Here is a 21,386-nt window from a genome sequence, read left to right on the forward strand (position 1 = left end):
GCAGATGGCACATAGAGATCACACACACACACCCACACACACCCATACCACCCACTCCTTATCTGTTCTATCTCTCTCTCTCTCTCTCTCTCTCTCTCTCTCTCTCTCATTGGTGTGGAAATTCCCTTCACTGAGGTAGAAGAGCAACTCATCTAGAACTAACACTGTAGAGAGTTGCCTAGATAATATACAGCTACTGTATACATGACATTTATAATGAGTCAGAGGCAGATTTCAAAGGTTGATCCTCTCCCTGACTGTATCCTGTCTCTTGCTATCAACTTTATGATCATAAAAATTCATGACACAATAAATGTGAAATTTCAGATGCTTTTCCTAATTAAATGCACTTTTTTACAAAGAAGTAAAATGACTTAATAAATTTTATCTCATAACTATCTCAAAATTTTCTTACCAAATGGAAGCTAAATTAATAATTATTTTATTAACATTCCATTTACGGCATTAACTTGATTTTTTAGGTGAAAAGATTATAATGGAAAAAGAAAACAATTTACTTAAAAAATTCATTTGTACTACCTTAATACAATTCTTCTAGACTTTTCTGTAGCTTTCAACAAAAGAATGTCAATTATTTTCTTTTCCCTGATACATTCTACTATCTAATAGATTTTTGTGATACTATTTCACTCACGATGTTCTGACAGATTAATCCTACCTAACTTATTTTTACTAGAACTGTGTTCTGGGTGAAACCAACTAATTTTAAGTTTCTATGTTATAAAGCTCTTTTTCTGGGCCCTCTTTTTACTGTTACACCATTTCATTTAGTGATCTCTACTGGGTCAATTGTCATTTCTATGTTGATAATTTTCAAATTTGCTTATTCCCTAACTGCTCTTCTAATTTTCCAAATTATATCTCTAGAACCTAATTGAGCATCTCAAATTAGATGCAGCAATAGGAAAAAGAATAATGACCAATATAAAGCATTTATATAGCAACTAGTGCGTGGGAGGTAGATGCTATTATTATTCTCAATTTACAGATAAGAAAACTGAGGCAGACAGAGATTAAGTTACTTGCTCAGGGTCAAACAGCTAGTTAAGTGACTGAGGGTGGATTTGAATTCATCTCTAATGCTCAATCTATTACAAAACTGGTTGTTTTTGTTTTACAATGCATTCTTTCCTCCTCCTTTTTTCTTCCCCTCCTCCATACCTCCTGGATCAAATATAAAATCTTCTGGAATTTAGAACCCTTTATCATATTCCTAACTTTCCAGGCTTTTTATACTTTATTTTCCTACACATACTATGTGATCCATTGGTACTGATTCCTTTATTTTCCTCAAACAACATCTGTTGACTACATATTCCTTTGTCTGAACCGCGTTCTCTCTCTTTCTCTCTCTCTCTCTCGCTCTCTCTCTCTCTCTCTCTCTCTCTCAAGATTTCCATCATATCTCAAGCTTTGTTAAAAGTCCTAGTTAAAATCCCACCTTCTACAAGAAGCCCTTCCTGGTCCCCCTCAATGACAGTGTCTTCTTAAATTATTAATTATTCATTGCCCCTCAATTTTTCCTTTATATATCTTGTTTGTAGGTAGCTGTTTGCATGTTGTCTGTCCCACAGATTATGAGCTTCTGGAAAGCAGGGACTGTTTTGTTGCCTTTCTTTGGACTTAGCACAGAGCCTGGAATATAAAAAGCATTTAACAAATGCTTGCTGACTCGACTGTAACCTAAAGTAGGAGTATAATTTTGTTTTTTGTCATGGCAGTATGATAAGTCTTTTAGAGAACATACGACTTCACAGAAAAAAATCTTTAATCCATGAAATAAAATCTATAGAATTACCAAGGAAACCAATTATGATGAAATACAACTATCAAAACATTAGAAGTTCTATGGATGTTCTGAAATCCTTGGGCCTCTTTTGACTCTAGGTTAAGAATCCAACTAAAGAAGCCTACTACTCTCAAATTATTGTATATTATCTGAATCTGTTTACAATTTATGAAAAATGTCAAGAAAACTTTCTAGAAGTTGACTAAACCATATACAGAATGAAATATATAATTTACTTTAACAAAAAGGTTACTTAAATTCTGACAATATCTTTTTAGATAAAACAATAACTAATTTCCTATTTTAGGGGAAATGAAACCATAGGCTGCTGGTGATATTAAGTTTTTAAGAGAATTCTCGATTCATATGTTTGCTCCAAATCTTATTAATATCCTTGTTTACAAAGCCAAAAAGTATGAGCATATTTCTGATGAAATCAGAAATTAATATCTATATATATATATTATATATATAAATACATGAAATAGATAGTATATTAAGATAACCAACCACTATTAAGTTTACAGAAAAAAAACTTTGATAATAAAGACTCAGTGATGATATGTATTCACATAATTAAAATGAGTAAAAAATATAAAGATAGAGGGGAAAAGATCACTTATAGTAATAAATCAATGTGAAATTAGTTTTACCTACCTGACTAGCATCTTTTACATGTATGTTGTCAATTAATTTGCATAATAACCAAAAATATTCTTTACATCCGGGTATTAGCACTGGTTCTTCTTCATAATCCTCTATCTGTGAAAATAAATATTATTTAAATCTATGCCTCAAAAATAGTGCTAAAAACTCAGAAACAAATTAACATTCTCAAAAAACAACTGTTCTAAGACTTTAAAATGGGGAGGGATATTTAAAACTTTTAATTTCCTTAAAATCTGGAGAAAAATTAAAAATCTCAAACTTATTCCACAATTTTGAAATGAAAGTATTTACTGGGCATCTAGCATGTATCTATCTACCTGTGATATTTATGATTTTTATATTGCCTGATGTTAATAGTTAAAATGATAAGACTACAATATGGATTCTCTTAGGTCAAGTGGTCTTAATGTCTATAAAGCACATAGACAAATTTTTATTTTCCATTGTTCTGACCTACATTAACTATGTGTCGCATTGAATGCTATAAAACTACAGTCTGACTATAGCAGTATGTGAGTTACTCCTCTTCTGTTAGCTCTCTCCCAATTTCTCTTCCCAACAGAAGACTCCCACTACACAAACCTCATCTGGTTTTCAGTTAAGTGACTCAACATATCTGGGTCTGATTAGGAATGCTTTCTCCAACATCTGGCACCGACTACCTGTTCTCCACCAAGCCCATATCTTGGCTTATATCCTTAACTTTTGGAGAGTCTCTTTCCCCTTCTGCTGAGTGAAGTTTTTTGCATCCATGGGGACAAAAATGCTTTCTATATTGCTCTCTAAATTTCTGTGGATTTGTGTGTTCATGGATGTGCATATGTGTGCACATGATCCTGAAACACAAACTCTCTTTTCCTACACTATACCTTTTTCATTATCATCAAGACCTGGAATATTCTTCTTTTCACTTCCACCTCCACCTCCACCTCATGGCTATTCTGGATTTCTTCTTAGCTCAAATGTTACCAAATGGGACTTTTGCAGATCCTCCTCAACAATACTTCTCTTCTGATATTACTTCCATTTATAGTTTGCATATCTTGTATGTATTCAGTGTTCCTTAATTAGAATGTTTATTCCTTGAGGACAAAGGAGACTGTTTCTGCCTCATTTTTTATACCGAGAAATTAGCACACTGCCTGCCACTTAGTAAGGGCCTAATAGTTGGCCTACTCAGTCAATAAGCATTTAAGTGTCTTTAAAGTATCAAGCACCATGCAAAAGTCTGGAGATACAGAGAATGGAAAAAGACATTCCTTGACCTCAAGGGGACTCATGATTCTAGAGAAAACAATAGACAAATATGCACAAATGGGATATGGATAGGCTAAATGGGAAATAATTAACAGAGGAAAGGCACAATAATTGAGAGGATGGGAAATGCTTAGTAATTTGACTCTAGAATTTTTGGTCACTGCTTTTCAGTTTATAAAATAAATGTATAACATGTGATTTCTTAAATAGGAAGTTTATCAATTAAGTGAAAAAATTATTTTCAATTATTTTGTTCAAAGGATGTTAGTCTAACTAAAATGATCAGTGAATTATTTTAGCTTAATTGCTGGATTACAATAGATTATTTATAATGCTAAATAAAGATTTGTATACAGAATTTCACATTTTCAGTTATTTACTATATTCACTTAGTTCCTCTAAAACTTCAATTTAGCCTGTTCATGGTAGCTATGCATGTATACCATAGAGGACAAAGGAAAATCTGAAAGTGAAAAGGAAAAGTGAAATATAAAAATGTTTGAAGCTAATATGCCTGAATATGTGATTTAGTATGACTATACCTAACATAGAAAGGTACACAGCATCAAAGTGTTCTCATTAGGTACTTGATCTGTAGTGACTCAAAATACATACATTCAATTCCTTGAGAAAGATTAATTCAGAAGAAAAAAACAACTAAATCAAATTCTGTAAAATACCTTGAGAAAAGGCATTTTGAAACTAAAATAATAATATTCTACACAACTACACCCACATCCCATACCTTAATGGGTTTTAAAGCTTGAGCATCAGGAAGGAATTTCAATAATGTTGAGGCAGCAAGTAATAGAAAAGATCTATTAATGGAATCACCACCATCCAGTCCAGACAAAGATAACTTGTACAAACCATTGCAAGATTCATGCCGAACAGCAGTCTAAAACAAAAGTTTCAAAAGAAATTCTACTGAGTCAATACCATAACTTATTTTCTTAAGCATATTTTAGTCGAATATTAACTTCTTAGTAAAAAAGTCAAAACATTATATTCACATAAATACATATGGATAGCATGTGAGTTATCAAAGTGCATGTACTTTAAGAATAAACTGAATATGCAAAAACTGAATTCCTTTAATTCTCCATTTCTAGCAATGGAGGGAAGAAGAAAAAAGGGGTGGAGCAGATAAAGTTCTTATCTCAAAGATAAACTAGAAAATAAAATCATAAAATTTTAGAGTTATAATAAGCCTAATAGATTCGAGAGGCTTTGTTCAAAACCCTAAGATAGTAATTATGGTCATTCATTCAATCAGCATGTACTATTCTGTGTGCTAGGGATGGGGGCAAGCAAGTGGTAAAAGGACAAGGAATAGTTTCTGTATTGATACAGATAAACAAAAAAGATCCTTCTGAATATTATATGGTCAGGTCCAAAAACAAAAACTCAAGCTACAAAACCCAGGTACTTAAAAATATCAAATGAAATGAAACTAAGAAATTAACTTTAAGTAATTACAAATACTTCTGATATACTGCAAGTAGGTTAATAATATCAAATAAAAGTAATAACTAGGTTACACATTTGTAATAATTCTACCAATTTAAAGAAAAAGATGAAGTAAAAAGTAATTGGTGGCTCAACAATCATTTTCTTTCATATGTCTTACCTCAGGAATAAGAAGAGTCAGTTTCCTTAGCCAATCTTGTAAATGATCACTGTCAGCAAGGCTGGATTTTACTAAAGAACAGCAATGAGCCCAACTGACTAGCAGCCACATTGAATAATGTGTGACTAATGGAAGGAGAGAAAAGTGATGATTAATGCATTAAAATAAATGATATCAAATGATACTCTTAAATTGTAATCTACAAGTTTCAAATTAAGTCTTTACCAACCTTCATGTCTTGACCTGTGATCAGACTGAGCTTTCAAGACTCTGCACAGGGAAAGAAATATGTATAAATATGATATATAAATATACAAATATATGTGCCTTTGCATATTTTATCATATTACATGAATTCATAAATTAAAATGCTACAGTGAAAATAAAGAAGTTTTATAAAATTTCTGTCTATATAATAACAAAAAGATAAAAATTAAATCATGTTACACAAAAGTCCAAAGGACAGTTCAAATTCTTTTCTTATACCAGAACTTTATTGAATAATTACTTTAAATAAAGCATTCATTAGTGTTTAGAAAAATTTACTGGTTTTTTTAATTTTATTTTGCTATTACAGGATATAATGCTATTTTGAGTTCTTTGGGGAAAAAGTCATACCTAATATTTAAATGAATAACTATCTTACCCAATGACTTAATTATTATATTAATAAAAATCTAATATATATATATGTGTGTGAGATGTTTGTTACAAAAGATAATTTCAGTTTACAAAAGACTTGTTGAGCAGATAAAATGTTATTTGACATACAAAGCAAACATATGAAAACTGTTTTGATCATGGTTTACATATATATAGATAGATAGATAGCATGTCAGCAAAATAAAGTCCAATTAATCAAATGTACAACAATAAAAATTATCTATACAAGTTGGCAAAAGCATTAAAGCTAGTTTTAAAGATTCTTGAATATAATACTGTATTATGTCAGCTTGATGATACCTGATTCAAACTTATTTACAGAATTATGCTTCCCTATTTGATATCATAATTAAGAAAACAAAAATCTGTTAGCTCACATAAAATCAATTTATAAATAGTTCTCATTGATTAAATCTTAACTTCACATATGCTACATTACAATAATCAGAAAATTCAAATTAGTGGCATGTATATTTTAAAAAAATTAAATTTCTCTTTCCCCAATGATATAAGAAAGATTTCGTACCTAGGTGCCAAATTATCATAAGTATAAGCAACCGACATAAGCCGCTGAATCAAACAGGTTCCTTGAACAAGAACAAGAAAAACCTGTTTAAAAGAAATAAGGGAAAAAAGGAACATTAGTAATTATTGGTAGAGGCAAATATGAAATTAAAAACTGGTTAATGATAACAAACATGTTTACATTTATAGCTTTTCTGATACGATGGATTTCCATAGTTATTAAAATATCAAGTTTATCAAATACTTTAAAAGAGAGAAATAAGGGCAGCTAGGTGGCGTATGGAGCATCGGCCCTGGAGTCTGGAGTACTTAAGTTCAAATCTGACCTCAGACACTTAATAATTACCTAGCTGTGTGGCCTTGGGCAAGCCACTTAGCCCCATTGCATTGCAAAAACTAAAAGAGAGAAATAAAATAAGATGGTTTGGTGGAAAGAACAATGGATATGGAACTGAAAGACCTGTGTTTAAAAGTCCCATTTTTATGACATTTAACCTTGTTGATTCTAAGTTGTGCCTCCTATTTTAATGAAAAGGTCAGACTGGATAAGATTTATGATCTTATGATAGTGTTTTATAAACAACTATTATCTGCTACATAGAAATAATAAATGATTAAAGATAACAATAGTGAAATCTGAGTTTTCCTTTATTATGTTGGCTAACATTGGGGGTCACCAGACGAGTTAATTTTTGTATAGTTCATCAAAAGTCGACTGACTAGAAGGAATGTCTCAAGGTTATTTAAATACAAAAAAAATTAACCTCAGAAAAATGTTAGGGAAGGAAAAGATATTAAAGAAAATAAAATGGATTCTGAGACAGAAAAGGCTTTATCCCAATATGGCAGAATCGGGTAAAAGGGGAAGGAATAGGGCAAAAGAAAATCCACTATTGTCTCAATTTGTGGTTCTAGGAACTCTCTATTATATCAAGTTTTCCTTTTACATGTCTCTCAGATATTTTGCCAAAAAAAAGTGTCAAGGAATCAATGTTTCAATTTTCATTGTTTCTTCTTCATTTTTAAGCAGCAGATAAGTTAATAATGAGATGAATAAAACAGAAAATTTAAATACTTCAATGCTAAAAAATAAGAAAAGTTATTGATGAGGAAAAGTGAAGTTAAAAAGCAGAATATCATGGCAATAGGTATGTTTTTCAAACTTTATAATGTCTAAAAAAAAACCTCCCTTATTAGATTTAAGATACATCTTTCATTAAAAATACTATACAAAACAGTATTTTATTCTAAATGTTTTCTGAAAAAAAAAAAAGATTTTTAATTGCTCAAACAAATGACTTCATCATAATAGTTCTAGGATACTTATTACATTATCGGGTTAATAAAATATTCCGGAAAAATTCTTCAAGATGAGACTTTAGCCTTTTGTTAAAATAACACTTGGAATCAGTAATTAATTATATAAAACAGGAGAAAGTAAAGAATGTATCTGCAAATACTTCAATAAGTGAATAAAGAATAACAACAGGGCAGATGTGAGGGAGAATTGCTGGCCAGCCTGCATGATCAACTGAATGTATAGTAACTCAGCAAACTGAGTTGAAATCTTATGAGGAAATTAAGAAGAGGACATAGATAGTAAGTCAAATATGATGAAAATGAAGGTCAAGATGGACTGTGATCTCACCTACAGGACTAAATATTCATCAATGATATCAATATTATTAAAATATCAAACTATAAAAATCTAAATTGCTGGTTTCCATTGCTGAGGATCTGGAATTCTGAACAAATCCTGAATGAGAACGGATACTATTTTCAGTTTAATTCACGATAATGAACAAGAAAAAAGCTTTTAATTCCTTCAGGAAAAGAAGAATTTTTTAAAAGTAATATTAATGTGAATAATATATTAATGGAGCAAAAAGTGAAATAAAATGAAAAAAACTACAGGATCTGTATTACTATTTAAAACAACAGATATGAACTATTCATTATACAATAATGAACCAAACTAGCATACACAAATTGGAAGGCATTTTTTAAAACTGGTCTGGGGAAGAATAAAATTCTATAACAGAAGGTTTTTAAAACCAAATTTTTATACTTTAAAATGGTATAAAATACGTTCATTCATTTTGGAATACAAATTAAAAAAATTTTTTAGACTTAATAATAGCCACTGACAAAAAAAAAAAACAGGGTCAATTAGAATTTTCTGGGAGTCTTTATAAAAGTAATTTTAAAACACTATTTAAAAAATAAAACTATTTAATTTATACCTGAAATTTTATTGAAATATAAACAGAAGTTTAAATGTTACAGTAATCTATGCCACATCTTACCTCTGTTAATCGGGGAATATGAAGACCTTTAGTATGATCTCCAGTCACCTTCCTTGATTTAGCAGGCCAAGTTCTTTTCCTGTGACTTTCTGCTACACCAGACCAGGCAAAGACATCATGATAAGCTAAATCCAAATCTGATGGATCTACTGCAAACTGGCATATTAACTTCAGCAAGCAAGCAAGACAATCTAGCTGCCACTGTGGATAAAAATTAAATGTTATTTTCTATTTTCATTTAATAATTCCATGAACTAAATGGAAATTGCTGACTCTAACTAAAATTAAAAGCCAGGGATATTAATTTGATAAAATGATTTTCATCAATAGTTAAAAAAACACACTAAACATATTAAATCTTCTAAATCTACAACCTAATTTTTGACTTCATAATTCTGCTAAAACTTCAATACAAGAAGACATCCATGATCACTTAATTGCCAAATGTGATGACCTCTCTCAATCTTCATCCTTCATGACCTATCCTATTAGCTCACCTCCATCTGGGTACTATTTCCTCACGATTTTTTTTTTCCTTTGGGGTGGGGGAAGACATCTGGCTCTTCTGCTCATTGCCCTTTCTTATTCTATTTCTTATTCTTATTCTATTTGTGTCTATTTGTGTCATAGCACTGGCGTGATGGGCTCTATATATTATGTGCCTTCATAGGATTTTACTTAATAATCTCATGCCATCAGCTCAATTATTTTCTCTGTAAATGACTCTTACAGCTATAATCTTCATATATCAAACTCTACTCTTCCTGCTAAGCTTCATTCTCTGACTATTAACTGATTAGATATCCAAAGATATTTCAAACTAATTACAAAACTTAAACTCATTGTCTTTGCCTCCACTCCACCACTCCCCCCAAACCATCTACTCTTCCCAGTTTCCAATTACTATGTAGTTACTAATTAATCCCAGTTATCTACAAATTACCACACATTCAACTCTACTGCTTTTGTTCTATTTTACCAATATTCCCTTCTCTCTATTCATACAGCTACACCAATTCATGACCATTATAACCTCATACTGAAATTAATGCAATATGATATCCTTTGGGTATGCCAGTACAATCTGTTTTCTTAAGTTGCCAAAGTAATTTTTCAAATGCACATGTCAGACAGTTTCAGCCTATGCTCATGAACTCTGTCCGGATGATCCTTATTACCTACAGGTTCAAATATAAGCTCTATTATAATTTTTATAACCTAGTCCTATCTTACTTAATTTCCTTGTTAAATACTAGAATATAGCCACAAGGGCCTATGCAAAGTTTCTGGTACATGACCTTCCACTATCTGTATGTTTTATTTTTACTAGATATTCCTCATGCCTACAATGTTTCCCTCTTCACCTTTGCCTCTTTTCAGCTTGAATTCCACATTTCAGTTGTATCAGCTTATAATGCCTTCTTTCACTCTGAGTGTTCCTTCCATTTATACTGTGTGTGTGTGTGTGTGTGTGTGTGTGTGTGTGTGTGTGTGTGTATGTATGTATCTTGTAGGCATTTGTATCTTTTCTCTCGCATTAGAATATGACTTTTTGAAAGGAAGGGACTATGTTTTCTTGCCTTTCTTTTCATCCCCAGTGCTTGGCAGTGTGTGTCTGGCATATAAGATAATAGTTGACCAAATAACATGGTTCAGTTACAATATGAAGTTCTCACAAAATGCAAATGAAATAGAAGAAGTAGAAACAATATCTAAGGCATATAATCTTCCACCCTTCAGATTAATCTACAACATTCAAGCGGCTGATTAGAATGGCTTTCTGTACATCAAAACAATTATGAAAGATCATGGACAAAAAGACAATTAAATAAAACTGCTTCAAAGAAATATAGAATATAGTAGTCTGCAAGATAATTTCACTAAAATCTTCCATCTCTCATATACAAGATACACATTCAATAAATTCAATTAAAAAATTGAATTCAGTCAAGAAAAGTAAACTTGATGTGAACTTTGTTCTGTTAAGTAGCTAAATAAGAATATATCAAACTTCAGAAAATTATTTTAGCTATTTCATATTTTTCATTGTTCTTCTATTACTGGATGCAGTAGCTTCAGTTCATAATTTCAAGTAATATAGCAGGTATTTATGAAACTCCAACTTTGATACACATTTTGATTACACTATAGACTTGAAAAGTGAAATCTAATGATGGAATTAACATACTTGTATGTTCTGCCTTATAAAATAAAAATGAACAAAAAAATTGATGCTAATGAGAAAAATAAAATGTCTCAAAGCATGTTGCATTAAAAATCATTAAATTCCATAAGGCTGATGGAATTGAACAAGAAAAGCAACAGCATTATAAACTTTTCATGATACTGTGAGAGGTAAATTCTACATCTATATAGGTATGTATGTATTAAACAATTTTAATTTGATTTGAAATATAATCAAAACAGTGCTAAAATTTAAAAGCTTGCATGGAATCACAAATGACAAAAATGTTATTTATTGTTTGCCAAGACTTCCTTCACAGAGAGCTCAGAAAACTTAAATTCTTAAAACTCATGAACATCCCCCCTCCCCCCAATCCTAATCCCCTTTACCACTCATCCTCTAAAATCTCATCAACCAGGAGATTTATCCAGTTTTGATAATCAACACCTTCTCAATACTCCAGTGCAGGGTCAGAGGGACAGAGAAATAAACTCTTCTCAGAGTCTTGCTTTATAATGCACTCAGAACTTTCCAGCTAAATCATTTTCCAAAATTTGGTCTACTTTAATTTTGGGGGTTTTGGGGGGTTTTTTGTGCAAGGCAAATGGGGTTAAGTGGCTTGCCCAAGGCCACACAGCTAGGTAATTATTAAGTGTCTGAGACCGAATTTGAACTCAAGTACTCCTGACTCCAAGGCCGGTGCTTTATCCACTACCCCATCTAACCGCCCCTACTTTAATTTTGACTAAAGGAACTTCTAAGGACTCTCTGGACTCCAGCCTTATGTCTTCCTTTTGTCTTTTTCCTTTTTCTATTTTAATTTTTTAAAATTTTCTTTCATTTATTTACACATTACTAAAATATTATTGTTTAAGAGCAAACATAATATTCCCCGCCCCAACAAAAAATATAAAAACTCATGAGAAATAAAAGTAAAAGAATGAGAAAAAAAATATGTTTCAGTCTCTGTTCTGATATCATTAGCTCTGTCTTGGGTGGATCACTTTATCATAGTTACTTCCATATTTTTCCACAGTTGCTGTTGATGATTGTAATTCCCTCCCCATCCATTCCTCCCTACTACCATCTATTATATTTTCTCTCTCTCCTTTCACTCTGTTCCTCTTCAAAAATGTGCTGTGGAACAGCTGACTGTTGCAGTGGACATAGCAGTGGACATAGCACTGGCACTGTGGCCAAAAGGCCCCAAGCCCAGATCCCACCCCAGAGACCCAGCAACCACCCGGCCCCTTGGCTGAGAAAAAGCTACCCAATCCCAGCACCTTGCAAAGAATAAAAAAGGAAATGTGTTATATCTGACTATCCTCTACCCTCTCCTCTAAAACCCACATCCCTGATCCCCTTCTCTCCTTTTTCTTCTAGATGTCTATACCCTATTGAGTGTGTGTGCTATTTCCTCTAAGTCACTGCTGATGAGAATGAAGACTCCCTCATTCCCCCTCACCTTCCCCCCTTCCATGCCATTGCAAAAACTACATGAAATATCTTAGTCTATTCTACCTATCCTTTCTCTTACTCCCAGAACATTTCCCTTCCCCCCACTGACTCCATTTTTACCTTATATTGTACCTTCAAATTCAGCTCTCTACTGTATCTTACTTATCTATAAAAGCTCCTTCTACCTGCCCTATTAAATGAGAAGGTTCATATGAGTATTATCAGTACCATCTTTCCATGCAGGAATACATGCAATTCATCATTAAGTACCTCATAATTTACCCTTCCTTTCCCTTTTTTTCACCTATGCTCCTGTTATAGAGTACACTACCAGACAAAACACAATTATGCTTATCAATTTCACTACAAATTCATACTTCAATTGGAGTGTCCGTGATTTTTAGTAATTCCTCATCAATGAGTATCTCTCCATCTCATGGAGCTTACCAAATTCAAAACTTAATCCCAACTATAATATCCCCTTAAAATTTGTTCTTCCTTTCCTCCTGTCTCAAGGGAGAATCCCCTTTTTTTCCAGAATTAAGCTCCAACCCAAACTTGGCCATAGATCTCACTCTTCTGCTTCGAAGAACATCAATTATCATATTGTTTTAAATATTTTGCATGTCTGTTCCTATCCTTTTACATATAATTTTTAAAAATAAAAACATTGCCAAGACATTATTCCCTTTAAAGCTGAAACCATTTGATTTCCTTTTGTTTTTACTACCAAAAATCTTAAAAGGAAAGTCACATCTATGCTACATCTATTCCTTCAACTCCCATGTACAGCCCAACATGTTTCAATATGGATTTTGCCCTATCTCACTGCTCTACAAAATCGTTCTCTCAAAGATCACCAATGTCCTTTTTTGCAATAAATCCAGTAGCTTTCTCAGTTAACATCGTCCTAAACCTCTATAGAGGATAATGACCACCAGAAACTTTCTTCCTTTTTACCTCTGAAGATACTACATTCTCATAATGATCCTTCATATTGTTCCTTCCCAGTTATATCTACTGGCTTCTGTATCTTGCCTTTTAGTCCTAAAATAGATATTATTCAATGTTATGGCCTAAGATTTTCTTTTATTTCTAGCCTTTTTCTAGTATAACTTGATCCAATTCCATGTGTTCAAATAATATTAATGGCTTTTTGTTCATTTAAAGTTTTGCTTTAAATTTTATTCTTCTCTTCCTTGTTTTCAGAATGTCTGTTGGTGTTTAATTTGGGGACATTTCATTATCTTTAAAGAAACTGTCTTTTTTGGGAGTTTGTCTTATGTCTTTTCTATCACCACTACTATCAGATATAATACTAGAAATGCTACCTATAATAATTGGACAAGAAAAAGAAATTGTGACAATAAAAACAAAAAAAGTCATTTTTGCATTTTGCAGATGACAGGATAATTTGAAGATTGCTAGAAAGTAATCTAAAAATCAACGCAACATTTTAAAGTGTTAGGAAAGTTGCAGGATAGAAGATAAAATCAAAATTTAGCAGAAAAAAGAAAGAGAATGCCCACTTAAATTCACTACGAAATTTGTAACACTTGATAGTTTACCTAGCAATACATATATAGAAACTATAAAAGTTATAAAACACTTTCTACATTAATAAAAACAGAACATCAGGGAATATAAAAATGAGAGTATTACCTAAATTAATTTCCTTACTGAATATCATACCAATCAAAACTACCTAAGAATTACTTTACAGAGTTGGGAAAAACCTGACAAAATTTATCCAGAGTAATAAAATTTAAAGAAATCTAAGGAAAATGATGAAAAAGGGTAGGAAGGCAGGAGATATAGTATCAGATCTTTAAAAAAGCTACAAAACAATAATCAAAATGATTTGTTACTGATGAAAAAAATAGAAGTTGATCAGTAGAATATATTAGAATATATCAGTCAAGCCTAAATCCTAATTATTACAAATCATCAAGACTCTATCCTACACCCATCCCTCCCAATTTAAATGATAATTTCAGTTTCCTACAAGTGTTTCAACTGTTTCAACTAAATGGGATTAATTTATCACCTTAATACCAAAATGTTGCACAAATTCAGTCATTTCATTTCAGGGATCTTAAGTTTCCTCTTCTGCAAAATAAAGGACCACTTAATGTCTAAACTCTTGAGTGCTAATTCTACAATTTTAAGAAAATTCATTTGAATTTTCTTCTACCTGAAGTGATCCTTCTCTTATATGACAATCAAAATAATTTTTCACGCTTCAGTTCAAATGCTTTTGGCACAGAATATTCCCTGGTGCCTGGAACATGATGTCTTTGCTACTGCCCAGCTACTAGTGGCTTTTCTCATAATTGCCCAAAAATCTAGTACACAGAAGGCAATTTAAAAATGCTTGGTAATTATTAAGTGTCTGAGACTGGATTTGAACTCAGGTACTCCTGACTCCAGGGCCGGTGCTTTATCCACTGTGCCACCTAGCCACCCCTCTCCCACATACTCTCAATATGCCCTATATTACTCTTAAAAAAGTATGCATTACATCCTATACAACAATTATTTGAATACATTCTATTTCTCCCTTAATAGCCTTGTAAGCTCCTTTTACTAAGGGCCTTGTAACACCCCCCCCCCCCCATACTGTGTAGGCAACCATTTATATAGAAAAATTGTTTTAAAAGCAGTAATAGAAAAAAATAAAATTGCAAAAAAAAAAAACCTCAAACAAAAACCAGACCAAACCTGCCTGTGTGACAACTATTGAAGAAATGCCAAAGAATAAATTTATGTCCTTTATTGACTTTTGTTTTTCACCTCTTGGCTTCAACAACATTATCTCAGTGCTGGCACTATGGTTGTTTTTCACCTCTTGGCTTTAACAACATTATCTCAGTGCTGGCACTACGATACTTATCAAGAAATCTCGGTAGCAGAAGATATATTGAAGCATTAGTTTCTGTGAAATGCAATAGGATATAAAAAAAGCAGCATTTTATTTTATCTCATAAAATCTTCCAATATATAGAAATCTAAAATATGCTCCTAAATAGAATTGATATTTCCCTTGAGATTTTTGGATCTAATGTTTATTTAATTTTAAAATTCTTATCATATGACTATAAAATATAACAGAAATTGAAAAATGTTTCTAAAATGTGAGGTATGTTTAGCAAATAAAACTATATCAAGATTAATATTCTAACTTATATTATTTCATTAGCCAAAAGGAACAGGTATATTTCAGAAGTAATATTTCTAGTACTGCTAAACTGATCACTACAGATTGGAGAAATAATCTTCATCCCATACTTTATCAAATAAATTATGAATTTAAATTTTTTTCATTTTTGCATTTTTAATATACAGGCAGAAAACATTTGGAAGAAATCTTATATGCTAACAAAGGAAATGTTTAAAACAAAGAGAATTAAGTTATGAATAGAATAACAGCGTTTTCACTTACCACAGTCCATGATTCCTGCTCTTTTGGCTCTAGAATTCCAGAATTAAAGATTTCTAATAATTGCTGAAGTCCACCGGCAGCAACAAACTGAATGGAAATTAGGAGCAATGATGAAAAGAAACAATAGCTATATAGTGAGAAAAAAAGTGCTAATTGCTAAAATTACTTCACATAAAGGAAAATTTAGTATCATAATGTTTGCAGTTTTAAATTGGCATGCCAGTAATATAAATTTTGTATAAAAAGATGAGGGCCTTTAATGAATACTATTGTAAAAGTTATAAATAAATAAAAATACATTAACAATATAGTTCCAAGAATTAGGGGCTCCTGACATGACATTTCAAAGTGATTGCCAAAAAAAGCAGTTCAAGACATGACACTCCATGAAGTATAGTTCTCACAAATTGATAGTAATGTAATAAAAAAGTATTATTAAAAATTTAACCATTTACTTATTATTAGCCTTTAAAATGAGGTTGAAATTAAATCAAATTATAAATCATGTTCATCAATCTCTATTAATCCAAAAAGTTAATCAAACCTTGCAGCTCCAGGTATTTTTGCTATTTTCTATTTGATCTTCACTTGAGTCATCGGAGTCTGGATAAAGATCACTGTAACTTCCCTGAACAAAGAAAAGTACTAATTACAAGCAAAATCATTTCAGACTACAAAGCTACAAAGAAGACAAGGAGAATGTAATTACCGTAGACTCTCTCCTTATTCTTCTATTAGGTTTGCCCAATGCTTCAATGATTTCAAGTGCATATAACAATTTGTGAGCACTCTTTATTCTTAGAAGTTCTTTCCAATTAAGTCCATCATTACCCTTCAAATAAGAAAAATAAAATATGGTTTTCAAGTTGTTTGAAACGTAACAAAGAAAAATAGATGCTTAAGTCAACAATTATCAAACATATCAAACAAACGTGCCCTGAAATGGGTTAAAAAATATCTTAAGTGACTGATATTATTAACATCAATGACCAAACTAAAGTTTCCGAAATCTGATCATAAAAAATAAAGTTAGAAAGATCTTAAAAGATTATCTGCTCTAACCCCTTCATTTTATTGGTAAATAATTTGTGGTCCAAGGAGGAAAGAATTTGGACACAGTCATTTGTCCTAACAGGCAAAGCTGAAACTTCTACTTTTGCATGACGTACTGCTGCTCTATACTACAGAAGTTTTTATGACTATATATGAGAATCAACAATTATTATTCATGAACCTAGAGAAAAACAGAAAAAACCTCCAAATGGTTATTTTAATAAATCATGTCATAATTACTAATACTTTCTTAAAATAGGGAATTGAAGCTATAGGCTCACCTGCTCATCTGAAATTGTTTGGAATGCCTGTAGCATGTTAGGACATGTAGGAAGAAGCATTAGCAACTCCCAGACACGCCTGGATAGATTTTCTGCATGAAGGTGAAGTTCTTCACATCTTGTACTCTAGACAAACAAAAATAATATAGAATGTAATACAAAAATACAGAAATTTGAATCGACTGAAAGTTTGAAACAATTCTGAGACAGGTTCTCCTCTCTCACTCAGGCTAAGAGTGAAACAGTCACTGAACAGTTCCAATATTATGACTGATTAGCATGAAAACTATAGATGGTTCTGTTTTTTTGACATAGTGTAGTTGGCTCCTACTTATATGCTCTTCCAGCAGAGGCTCACCAGATCTACACAGTACAGAAAAGTGATGAGAATTAGCTCAACTGCTCACAAACTGGATTTGCAATAATGGTAGAGAATAGCAAAGAAAACCAATTATTTGACTATAATGGTTCAAAAAAAACTAATGTATCAGATAAAGTACTGAATGGTTTGCCAGAAATTTTCCCTCAGACTCAAATTTCATACTGGAATATATTCCAATAAGACTGTTAACTTCTACTTTATTCTAAGAACTCTGTGGGTTAAAAATCATCAATATATACTGAGTGCTGTTTTATGTAGAGAAATTACATTAAATACTGGAGGGTGGGGGGTGGGAAGAAGGATTTAAAATTTATTGGAATATATAATTGGTGTGTTTCTCTACCAGATTTACATAACAGTTTATGGTTTACAAAGGACTTTACTCAAAATGTTCAAAAAATTTTGAGATAGGTAACGAGGTATCATGTCTCAAATAATATCAAAACCTTCTGAAAACAAAACTAAACAATAACAGAGTCTAACAATAGTGATAATTTTATAGTCATAGCAATGTTCAAGCTTTTTAGAACCATTCTATCATCTGCAAATAGGGACCTTGGGAGAAAATCAACATCCGGTGAAATATCATATCAACCCGCAATTCATCACATGAGGAAACAGCTTTTGTTCAGCATGTTTCCGTTTTCTGCATATAACTGTAATGTTAACACATAAGGGCACTCTTTAGTATCTTTTAAGGGATTTTTTTTATGTTTTTCAGGAATAGTTGGGGGGGGAAATATTGATGGAAGAGCACAAAGTAAGTGGGACACTGCATTCTATATATCTTTTCATTAATTACATGGTAGTCTAGATATGGTTTACTGGAGAATATTGATCACAAAATCTACCTATTTCCAACTGTTATATTCATGAAGGATGCTTAAAATGCATATGTGTAAAAGAGTTAAATGTTTTGGAATAGAATGTAAAGTTAAGGATATAAACTAATATTTGTTGATATATACTGTTATATTTTTTGGGAAGAAGAACTAAATCTGTTTTTCCCATTGAATGCCTTGACAATTATGTTGGCTCTAATACAAATTTTTTCAATATGAACCTGGTCTAATTTGACTGCTTTCCTCAACTTTGATCTCTTAAATAATATCACTATCTCCTCTATAATCATACGCGAGGTGGCAGTATCACCCCAAAGTGACAGTTCTAGTGTTCTTTGTGGTAAAAACATTTTACTTTGAAAGTATTTACAGGAGGAATAGAGGCATGAATATGAAAGTTAAGAAACAAGTAGACTAAGACTTAATAGAAAAAAAAAAATAGAGGAACCTTTACATCCATTCTCAAACACCCCACAGCTTCACCTTCCCCTATCATCTAAGCAAACTTTGAGTCATATTTTACAGAAAAAAATTGAGCCTAAAGCTGTGAATTCCCTTTTTACCTCTCCATCATTTCTTATTACTCTTATTTTCCTTCTTCACCTGTCTCATATAATATAGAGACCATCATCTTTACCAAGACTAACTCCAATAAGTGATCTTATTCCATCCCATCTTCTCCAACAGATTATTTCCTCTGCCATCCTCACTCTTTCATTTATTTTCAATCTTTCCCTATTTTACTGGATTATTTCCTACTAATCATAAACATTATCATGGCTCCCCTATTCTGAAAAAAAATCTTCATTTAATATTTCCATTCCTGCTAACTATTGTCCTCTATCTTTTCTGCTCTTTGTGGTTTTACATGCAATGAAAAGGCTACAACTAGCCACAACTTTCTCTCCTTTTATCCCCTTACAATCTGGCCTTAGATGGTGCAGTGGGTAAAGAATTGATCCTCAAGTCAGGAGGACCCAAGTTCAGATCCTAGCCACTGGATCAAGATAACTCCAGGGGCGGCTAGGTGGATAAAGCACCAACCCTGGAGTCAGGAGTACCTGGGTTCAAATCCGGTCTCAGACACTTAATAATTACCTAGCTGTGTGGCCTTGGGCAAGCCACTTAACCCCATTGCCTAGCAAAAACCTAAAAAAAAAAAAATAACTCCAGAGGAAAAAGTGAGGTTGGTGACTTAGCACAGCCCCTCTTCCCCCCGCTCAGATCATATGTCATGGCATCATCTCCCTGATGTCGGGGCTTCTTTGAGAATGAAGGACAAACATCATAACTCCACCCAAAACAGCTCTCTACAAGTTATTTATGGTTTCCTGGTTGCCAAACCCAACAGCCTTTTCTTTCTTCATTCTCCTTTCTGTAGCCTTTGATACTAATTATCACCCTCTTCTCTTACAGACTCTCTTCTTTGTAGGTTTTCAGGACACAGTACTCTCCTGGTAGTCTTTCTGTCTCTGGCTCTTTTGCTAAATCCTATTCCAAAGCATACTCTCTGAGTACTGGTATCCCTTGGGGTTTTGCCCTATGACCTCTTGTCTTTGACCTCTGTAAGTTCACTTAAAGATCTCATTGGTCATCATGGATTTAAATGCAATTTTTATGCTAATCATTCTCAATTCTATGTTTCCTGTCCCTTCCACTAACCTCTAATTTTTTATCTCCAACTACTTCTCGGGCTGAAGTGTCTACCAGATATCTGAAATTCCATATAAGAAACAATTCATTATCTACCTCCTTAATCCCTCCCCAACTTCTGCCTTTCCTATTCCCTCAGCCTAGAAACTTATCTCTCACCCCTGAAATCTGATCTGTCTCCCAACTTTGCAATATCTCTTGAATTATATCCCCTTCATTTCTATAAAATGAACAATGACACCACTCAAGTGTAAGCCCTAATCACTCCAATATCCAGTTGGTGGGTCTGCTTGCCTCAAGTACCTCTGAAATGCCATCCATTCAGCCACTAAAGAGATCTTCCTAAAATAAACATCTAATCATATTACACACCTCTACTCAACAATCTCCAGTGGCTTCCAATTTGCCTTCAAGAACAAGTTTTAAAATGCTGTTTGACATTCAAAGACCTTGACTATGCCCCTTTTATCTTTCCTTAGGTTTTAGAAAACCTAAGAGCCCCACACACTCTCTTCACTTTAGTGGCACTGCTCTCTTGACTGTTTCATGAACAAGATAGTCTATTCCTCAGCTTGAATCAATTTTCTGGCTCTCCCCAGCACCTGAACACTTTCCCCTCCTCTGCTCCTTGGCTTCTAAAAACTATACACTGCCTGTTTTCTAAATCTTGGCTTGCATGTTGCTTCTCGAATCAGACCGTCAGACCCCTGAAGCAGGGACTATCCTTTGTTTCTTTTTGTATCTTCTGTGTTTAGCAGAGTGAGTACCCAGTCCATAGCAGGTGTTGAATGAAAATTTATTGAAAGAATGAGCCAAAGAAAGAGAGAAAGGGAGAGACAGAAAGAGAGGGGAGACATGATGATGAGATAAATGGAGGGAAAGAAAAGAGAGAAATGGGAGAACAGAATGGGAGAAGATGTGGAGCACCTGAGTGGTAAAAAAGAGATACAAAAAGTTGGAATAGGACAGCAAGCTATGAAGTAAACTGACTTAGAATAAATTTTGGCAAACAAAAAGTACAAAGCAGAAGGTTTTTATACTATAAAGCCATGATAATTTCTCTGGGATAGAATCTGGAAGCTATTGCTGCTTCACTGGCTCCCCACAACTATAGACCTATCAATCACTGAGAGGGAAAAATTCTAGTATGAAATCATTGTACTCCCAAAACTTTCTGTAGATTCTGCTTATTAAAGCAACCTAATGAATTAGGAAAACTATTAGTTCAAG

The 21,386-nt window shown here is 32.7% G+C and overlaps 1 protein-coding gene across 6 annotated transcripts in view; it reads right to left on the reverse strand.

The window, feature by feature from the left end:
• USP34 (ubiquitin specific peptidase 34) overlaps window positions 1–21,386 on the reverse strand; it is a 398,976-nt gene that overhangs the window by 131,999 nt on the left and 245,591 nt on the right. For all 6 annotated transcript variants that reach the window (XR_012472449.1, XM_074206840.1, XM_074206826.1 and 3 more), the window contains 10 exons: window positions 17,280–17,405; window positions 16,655–16,777; window positions 16,490–16,573; window positions 15,946–16,032; window positions 8,861–9,061; window positions 6,556–6,638; window positions 5,596–5,636; window positions 5,367–5,491; window positions 4,482–4,634; window positions 2,468–2,572 (listed from right to left, as the gene is read on the reverse strand). Coding sequence is in view for 5 of the 6 variants with exons in the window: in XM_074206840.1 (XP_074062941.1) it covers window positions 2,468–2,572; window positions 4,482–4,634; window positions 5,367–5,491; window positions 5,596–5,636; window positions 6,556–6,638; window positions 8,861–9,061; window positions 15,946–16,032; window positions 16,490–16,573; window positions 16,655–16,777; window positions 17,280–17,405 (1,128 nt within the window). In the remaining variant the exon portion in view is untranslated. The remainder of the gene's footprint in view (window positions 1–2,467; window positions 2,573–4,481; window positions 4,635–5,366; window positions 5,492–5,595; window positions 5,637–6,555; window positions 6,639–8,860; window positions 9,062–15,945; window positions 16,033–16,489; window positions 16,574–16,654; window positions 16,778–17,279; window positions 17,406–21,386) is intronic.

Source organism: Macrotis lagotis, chromosome 1 (genome assembly GCF_037893015.1).
Source record: "Macrotis lagotis isolate mMagLag1 chromosome 1, bilby.v1.9.chrom.fasta, whole genome shotgun sequence".
Lineage (NCBI taxonomy): Eukaryota > Metazoa > Chordata > Mammalia > Peramelemorphia > Peramelidae > Macrotis > Macrotis lagotis.